This window comes from Elgaria multicarinata, chromosome 3 (assembly GCF_023053635.1).
Source record: "Elgaria multicarinata webbii isolate HBS135686 ecotype San Diego chromosome 3, rElgMul1.1.pri, whole genome shotgun sequence".
NCBI lineage: Eukaryota > Metazoa > Chordata > Lepidosauria > Squamata > Anguidae > Elgaria > Elgaria multicarinata.
Genome location: NC_086173.1, coordinates 20,571,949 through 20,580,930, shown reverse-complemented (window position 1 = coordinate 20,580,930; position 8,982 = coordinate 20,571,949). Strand labels below are relative to the sequence as shown.

The window sequence follows — 8,982 nt, the reverse complement described above, 5'->3', positions numbered from 1 at the left end:
GGGTGATTGCACATTAAAGGCCTCATCTGGAAGCACCCCAAGAGTATGTGCCTTTCCGTTTTCAAAGGGTGCAATTAGAAAGACCATATCTGGAAAACAATGAACATCCAAACTGGGAATGCTTAATGTCAAAAATCTCAAATACTTACAGTTAATGTTGTGGCTGACATTTTAAGGAAATAAAACTCCACTTTCAAATGCCAAAGCTTGGCAGCTGACCTCTTTTGGGCGGATAGGGGGAGAATGACGTTGCACATTTTCACCAGTCTCCAGTTTCCATACTATGCTTTCCATTTTCCTGATAGGGATGTGTACGGTTGAATATACAAGCAACTTTGACTCCGGCCACTTTAAACGCTCTTCTGATGGTTACTTTCGCTATGGAATATTTGGAATAATTGGGAGACAGTGGTGCTATGCAGATAACTGGCATGAAATGTTTTTCGACTTCTGTGATGTCACCTGTGACGGTAAGTACGCAGTCACCACTTGATAGCCTGAACTGGTCAGAAAGTTCATGGTGTGGCTCCAAATCTGAAACTGACCTGGTCTCAGCCTGATCAGTAACCTGGATGAATGATCAGCTGGTGAGACCCTTAGAATAGAGGCAGGCAGAATGCAGGTCAGGATCTACTGATGGATCTCTAAGGGCACAATCCTATGCAGTGGTGGGGAGTTCTACGACCCTCAGCATGCCCCAACAAGGATGCCTAGCTAGAGATTGCTGAGAATTCTGGATTATTTTTTCCTTGCTAAACATGCATAGGATTGGACTCATAAGTGATTTGGGCCATATCTACACCTCGTGTCATACTGATATGATCCCATCATGATAATGCTACATCTTGACTCGATACGAAAGAGTGCAGAGCTCCTGCACCTTTAACTGTTGTGATGAAAAGGGAATTTCACCTGGTACTGCATACATACAAATGACATCTGCTGAAATTCCCTTTTCTATACAACTGTTAAAGATACAGGATCCCTGTCCTCCTTTCCATATGATCACCCTAGCTACATCTCTCTGTCACATTTATACCTCACAGCACATGCAATATTTATTATTTATTAATATTTATTCATTACATTTATACCACCCGAAAGCTGAAGTTCTCTGGGCAGTTTACAAATGTTAAAAGATTGGACTTTAAAAATCAATGTACAAAATTTAAAATCATAAAAATAAAACAATTTTTAAACACTCAGCCAGGCCAAAGCTAGTTCTGGAGTCAAAACTCAGCATATGCTATTAAATGACTGAGGGAAAACAGAAGTCTTAACCTTGCCTGAAAAGATATCAATGTTGGTGGCAGGTGGGCCTCATTGGGGATATTGTTCCATAATTGGGGGGCCACCACAGAAAAGCCCCTCTCCCTTGTTGTTGTCCTCCGAGCAGAAGAGGCGTTACACAGGTATTGTGGTCCCAAGCCATGTAAGGCTTTATAGTTTTAAACCAGCACCTTGAATGAGGCTCAGAAGCGTACAGCCAGCTGATGCAAGCGGGCCAGAATCAGTCTCATGTGTTCGAACTTTTGGTCCCCGTTACCAATCTGGGTGATGCATTCTGCACAAGCTGCAGTTTCTGACCCATCTTCAAAGGCAGCCCCACATACAGTGCATTGCAGTAATCTAACTCAGTAATCTAAATCATAAATAACTGAAGCCAGATTATCCCTGTCTAGATAGGGGCATAGCTGGGCCACCAACCAAAGTTGGTAGAAGGCACTCCATGCCACCGAGGCCACCTGAGCCTCAAGTGACAGAGATGGTTAGAGGAGAACCCCCAAGCTACGACCCTGCTCCTTCACGGGAAGTGCAACCCCTTCCAGAACAGGTTGAACACCCACTATCTGGTCAGAAGAACCACCCACTAACAGCATCTCAGTCTTGTCTGGATTGAGTTTCAGTTTATTAGCCTTCTTCCAGTCCATTGTTGCAGCCAAGCACTGGTTCAGCACATCCACAGCCTCACCTAATGAGAAGAAGGAGACCTGTGTGTCATCAGCATACTGATGACAACGCACACCAAAACTCTGGATGACCACACCCAATGGTTTCATGTAAATATTAAACAGCATGGATGACAAGACTGACCCTATGGAACCCAACACTGGAGAATGCATGGGGCCAAGCAATGTTCCCCAAGCACCACCTTCTGGAACCGATCCACCTAGTAGGAGCGGAACCACTGCAATGCAGTGGCTCCCACTCCCAACTAAGACAGTCATCCCAGAAGGATACCACGGTCTATGGTATTGAAAGCCAACAAGGAGAAACAACAGAGTCACACTCCCACTGTCTTTCTCCCAACAAAGGACATCATACAGGGCGACCAGTCCAAAGCTGTTTCTGTGCCAAAACCAGGCCTGAAGCTCAACTGAAATGAATCCAGATAATCGGTCTCATCCAAGAGTGTCTGGAGCTGGCCTGCAACCACCCACTCAAGGACCTTGCCCAGGAATGGAACATTTGCCACAGGCCTATAGTTGTTAAGATTTTCCATATCCAGGGAAGATTTTTTTCAGCAGTGGTCTAACTACCGCCTCTTTCAGGCTGCCCAGCACCACTCCCTCTCGCAGAGAGGCATTCATCACTTCCCTGGCCCAGCCGGCTGTTCCATCCCTGCTAGCTTTTATTAGCCAAGAACAGCAAGGATCCAATACAGAGGTGGTTATACCAACCTGTCCAAGTACCTTGTTAATGTCCTTGAGCTGTACCAACTGAAACTCATCCAAGAAAATAGGGCAAGGCTGTGTTCTGGATATCTCACTAGATTCACCTGCAATAACACTGGAGTCTAAGTCCTGGCGGATGCCAAAGATTTTATTCTGGAAGTGCCTAGCGGGCCTCAGATGGTTCTGCCATGACCTTGGGGCCGGCATGTAAAAGGCCCGGGACAACTCTGAAAAGCTCCGCTAGGCAGCAGATTGATGATTTGATAGTGGCAGCAAAGTATTGGGGTTTTTTTGGCGCCCTCACTGCCCCTGAATATACTTTACTATAGGGCACTTACCAGTGTTTGGTTGCATCCACTAGGAATTTGTCTCCATATGCACTCAAGCCATCTCCTATTTTGTTTCATCACTCTCAGCTCTGGGGTATAACATGGAGCCGTACGAGCTCCACACAGGAGAGGGCACTCAGGAGCAATCCTGTCAACTGCCCAGGTCATTTCTGCATTCCATATTTCAACCAGGGTTTCGACAGGAGCGCCAGCGCTATCAGCCGGAAAACTCCCCAGAGCCCTCTGGAAACCATCTGAATCTATTAGCCTCTGGGGGCGCACTATCTTAATGGGTCCACATCCTTACAGAGGGGGAAAGCTGCTATAAGTCTAAACCTCAGCAGGTGGTGATCTGACCATGACAAAGGGGTTGATGTAAAGTCCCCCTCTTCCAGATCACCATCTCCATGTCCAGTTGAAAAAAAGGGATCTAGAGTATGCCCCGCCTCATGCGTTGGGCCACTGACATGTTGGGACAGTCCCATCATTGTCATGGAAACCATAAAATCCTGAGCCACTCCAGATAAAGTGCCCTCGGCATGAATGTTGACCCGGAACCAACAGTCTGGGGGATCTCAACAGTGCACCCGAGACCACCTCCATCAGCTCACCTAGGGAGCCTGTTGAGCAGTGGGGTGGGAGGTACATCAACAGTATCCCTAATCTGTCCCATTGGGTGAACACAAGGTGCAAATACTCCAGACCAGTAGTCACATGGACAGGGAGCCTGCAGAGGGAGATGGAATTCCTATAGACCACAGCAAGCCCCACCTCCCTGGCCCTCAAGTCTACCCTGATGCTAAACCAAGTACCCCAGTGGGCATAGCTGGGAGAGACTACCATATTTCTTCGATTGTAAGATGCACACTAATTTCAGTACCACCAACAGAAAAAAAAAAACACCTAAGACATACCCGCGATTCTAAGACGCACCCCATTTTTAAAGATGTTTATATGGGGGAAAAGTGTGTCTTAGAATTGAAGAAATACGGTAACTCCTCCCTGCTCACCCACCCAGGTCTCGGTAATACAAGCCAGATCAGCTGCCTCATCAATATTAAATCATGGATGAGGGGGGTCTTATTTTGCACTGGTGTTTAAAAGCAGCATCTGGAAGCCTTAGGACTGGCTGATAAGACAACCAATAACCCTGCAGTTGCAGGGAGGACCAGAACAAGGCACAGCCTTTAAATGTCGGGGCCATGTTCCCCTTGACTGACAAGTCCTCCTCACAATGCCATATCTCCCTCTATCTATCACTTCACTGATTGCCACCCGCCACTTGGCCCTGTGTCCTCCCTCCCCGGCACATAGCTCAAGCCTGGAAAAAGCAGGTACACCACTGCCACTACCGCCACCCCCACTCCCCAGGCAATAGGCCTCCCTCTCCTGCAGGTGATGGCTCTTCCAGGCACCCTCAGTTAGCCAGCTTATATATCCCTCCACAGAGGGGGACAGGTGGAAGTTTTCCATGGCAGGTGGCTCAGTACCTGGGGGCCTGGTCCTGCAGGGAGTGGCAGTCTGTCAGGCAGAAGTCTTCAGAGAAGAGCCGTGGTGGTGATGGCGGTGGTGGTGGTAGCCGCAGCAGCAGCAGCAAGGAAGCAGGCAGGCAGGCAGGCAAGCTGGCTTGCAGGCAGCAGGCAGCACTCTCCCCTCCCCCGGCAATAGGCCTCCCTCTCCTGCAGGCGATGGCTCAGCAATGACATCTGCTGTGGTATTTTGGATAATACAGAATGAAAAGTGGGAAATAAAACTACAAATGGGATATATGGCATATGGAATGTTCCCCTGCAATGATCTGTGCACTTCAGTATTGGTAATAAGGTGAACCGCCCAGAGAGCTTCAGCTATTGAGCGGTATAAACATGTAATTTTTATAAATAAATAAATAATAACAAAAGAGCAGAATTAGATACACACGGATTTGTGGCTCTGAATAGTTCAATAACTTACATTCCTGGCCTCTCCCCACCCCCATTTTTTTAAACAAATTGCACCTGACTATTGTTAGTGCACCTTAGATGTGTGCTCAATAATACCCACCCATGCCTTAGATATAAGTGCAAAGCAGGACACCAGTGTCAGGCAGTTGTTTTTAGTTATGCTGATAAACTATCGCGACACATCATGACCTCCTGTGATAAGACACTATGGTTCAACAATGGAAACTAGGGAGGGATTGTGATAGGATGATACGATAAAAGCCTTTGAGGCTTTGAAAAAGAGCTGTATTAGGGTGACCATATGAAAAGGAGGACATGCTCCTGTATCTTTAACAGTTGATAAGACAAGGAAATTTCAGCCAGTGTCATTTGTATATATGGAGAACCTGGTGACATCCCCTCTTCATCACAACAGTTAAAGGTGCAGGAGCTATCACTAGAGTGACCAGATTTAAAAGACGGCAAGACACCTGCAGCTTTAACTGTTGTGATGAAGAGGGAATTTCACCAGGTTCTCCATATATACAGATACAGGAGCCCTGTCCTGATTTTAATATGGTCACCCTAGCTGTATGAAACCCAAAACCATAAAGGGTTACATTAAAAATAAAGAAAGAAACCAACAATCAGGACCTTTCTTGGTCAACTCACGATGTCCATTCACTTTCCCCATTGTACTTCTCTCCTGATGTTTATCTTTACAGCACTCCGAGATGACGATATCACTGATGATATTAATTGTGCTAAGACAATTCTTCGTTTCAGTGATGCGACGATGGACATATGGTGAGTGGTTGTTGAGTACAGGGCAGCTGACTGCCAGCATGTTACACCTTTCTTCAGAGAAAGGTGGTTCACTGGTTTCCAATATATTACCAGTCCAGGTTAAGGTGATGTTATTGACATACAAGGCCATAAACAACGTGGGACCAAGTAACCTTGTTCCATAGTAACCTGCACATTTATTGAGACCTACAGATGAGGGACTCATGGTTGTTCCATTGCCTACATGGGAATATCTGACTTCAACAAGGGGGCGAGCCCTTTAAGAACATAAGAAGTGCCCTGCTGGCTCAGTCTAAGGGCCCATCGAGTGCAACATTCTGTTCGCACAGTGGCCAACCAGCCACTTTCTCTACTTGCACCCTGCCTTTGAAAGCACCAACAGTTTTTTATTAGCAGGGAGGCTGATGTACCTGCCACCCACCCACCCACCACTCGGTCATCCCTGGTCTCTTTGAGTTTAGCTGCAATCCACACAGTAGCTGGGGTTGGGGGGGAATGAATTGTCCAAGCAGTAATGTATTGCTCTCTTTCGTAATGCAAAGTATTTTGAGCTGAGCTGGTCTTGAATGGGCAGTCTAGGAGCATTAGCTTTACAAAATCCTGCCCCTGATAGAGGTGTAAACTTCTAGAACTGGTTCAATGATATGAATCAACAACACTACCTGCAATTTTGGACTCTCTTTGGGGATGTGGCAATGGGGGTTGTCATGATAAATACCTGTAATTCAAAATCTAGTCCAGCACTCTGTTCACACAGTGCCCAACCAACTGTTGACTAGGAACCTACAAGCAGGCATGTTGACTTAGCTTTGTATATATTAAAATGTGGACCAAATGAAGTTCTCCCCCCATTGCCAAAAGGCTAAACCTGTTCCCTCTCCCTACTCACCCCACCTATCAAGCCTTCTGATCTTTGCTCAGACTAAGGGTCCATCTAGTCCAGCACTCTGTTCACACAGTGGCCAACCAGCTGTCAACCAGGAACTTACAAGCAGGACATGGTGTTTGTACACACAACTAGTGTGCACACAGGCTTATTGCCTCTAATACTGGAGGTTGCACTTAGCCATCAGAACAAGAAGCAATTAATAGCCTTCTCCTTCAGGAATTTAACCTTTTAAAGATATCCAACTTGGTGGCCATCACTACATTCATTCAGAATGAAAGTTTAAACTTCCAGGACCATTTTTCTTTAAGATTATTGGAGCTTTTGCTATGTGAAAATAACCTGTTTCCCCTCTCCCCACGGTGTCTTTTTAGGGAAGCCTTCAGGAATAACTGCACAAACACGGAAATCCGACGGTATGACATAGATTGTGCTTAAGACCTGGATCCATGCATCTCAAAGATGATTTTTGGGATTTGGCTATCAAATATGCACATTCCTCCTGATTGATTCAGAAGCCACAACAATGAACAATAAATTGAGCCAACACAGAAAAATCCTAAACTTTTTTTCACTTACCACCACTCAATAACCACTGTACTTATCCTTCTGATATTTCACACATTTATCATCTAAGAACATGACTATGACATAAGTCATTTTCATATAGATTGCAAAAAAACAAACCACAAAGCAGGGTTTAAGCTGAACCATTCTCAGCTTTGTCAATCAGAGGAGGAGCCTGCTGGGGGAAAGGCCTGTCTCCATCTTGAGATTCATGGCAGAAGCTGTCTCTCTCTGCACTCCAAGGTATTTAAAGGCTGCCCTTCAGCAGAGGCACAAGCAAAAGGGCAAACATCAAAGGACTCTTGGCCTTTGGCTCTAATAGCTTCATCCCACGTACCTGTTTCCCTCAATTTATCCCCTACAGCACTAAGTTGGCATTGTTGTTGTTGTTGTTGTTGCTAGCTAAATCACACCCCAGGCGGCAGCGCTCCTAAGATCCTTTGCATACCAGGAAAAGGGTTTAAGGGGGGAAATGTGAAAAAAATCATTAAAAAATCAACGCATGACCCAATCCAATTCAAATTTGGTATGCTTGAAGCTCTCCTAAATATCTATTACTGTGCCAATTTTGATGTCTTTATCTTTAAAACCTACGCAGATGTAAGCATTTGTTTAATTTGAAGCTTAATAAGTATCAAATCCTGCTCCTGCGCCCCCAGTGGCCACTTGGAAAACAAAAAATGATTCGCTCCAAAAGTAGTACCAAAATAGGTTGGTTCTTTTGCCTTTGAAACACAATTAAAGCATGATACATGGGAGTACTTCACAGCCCAAGGAGATTATAAACTGGAAAACTTCAGAGTACTTCACAATAAAAGCAGATTATAAGCTGGATAACTTCAGAGTCCTTTGCATGCAATTCGCAGTGATTGCACAGTATAATGCTGGTGTGATGAAGCTCTTAGTCTGTGGAATCTCTGGAGGGAGCCACCACGCATTTATGAATAGGAATGGCAGGGTAGTTATTATTCACTCTGCCTTTTCCCATTCATAAATGTGCAGTAAAGATTTTACTCCCCTTCGAAAGTGCACACTTGCTTACTGCTTCACAAAGAGAGAGCTGCTAGCCTGCTCTGATGAATGGGAAAGGCAGGCTAGTTACTATTGCTGGTGACAGTAGCGCCTATGGGGGGGGGGAAGTGAATGGGAGGAGGTGGCCACACACCTTGACAGCATCACTGCCAGATCACAGCCAGGTCACAGTATGCAGAGGGACGGGGCATTCTGGAGGGGGACCACCTGGGAGCTGCTTTAAGTAAAAAGGACCCAATAAAAGGACTTTCAAAGGCAACCAGACAGGAGAGACATATCAGCAAACAACAGCCAAGAACATAGCTTCTTCGTCAGCTGAAGCCCAACTTCCTGTCCGAGGAGGTGGTAAGGCTTGCAGAAACAGACAGGCCAGGCATAATTTAGCTTTGAATGGTGCCTGCAACAACACAAATTGTGGATCTCTGTGTTTTTCTTTGACTAGACCATATTGAAATAGTTTCCTATAAAGAGTTTCCTCTACAGTTTATTAGGGACTTAAAATTAGCGAAACCCATATAATTAAACAAGCCATCAACTATGATGCACTAGCACAGGTTGAAACGTACCATGACAGATGAGATACCTCACATTGGCCCATCGCTACCCTGACAGGCAGGAGGGGACACAGGAGCCACACCATATCTAACAGCTCTTCTCAGAACTCCAGGGAGATAGAGGGCACCTCTGCATGAGCATGACATTGTCAACGATCCGGATGCTTCTTGTGGTATCTCCTGGAGGGACCACCCCTTCCTGGAGTGAGG

General features: G+C 45.7%; 1 protein-coding gene across 1 annotated transcript; it reads left to right on the top strand.

Moving 5' to 3' along the window:
• The first annotated feature begins 307 nt into the window (after positions 1-307).
• LOC134393947 (lysozyme C-like) lies at positions 308-7,057 on the top strand. Its single transcript, XM_063118974.1, has 3 exons — positions 308-470; positions 5,652-5,733; positions 6,994-7,057. Exons 1-3 carry the CDS (start codon positions 308-310, stop codon positions 7,055-7,057), a joined length of 309 nt encoding a protein of 102 aa, XP_062975044.1.
• Positions 7,058-8,982: the final 1,925 nt, after the last annotated feature.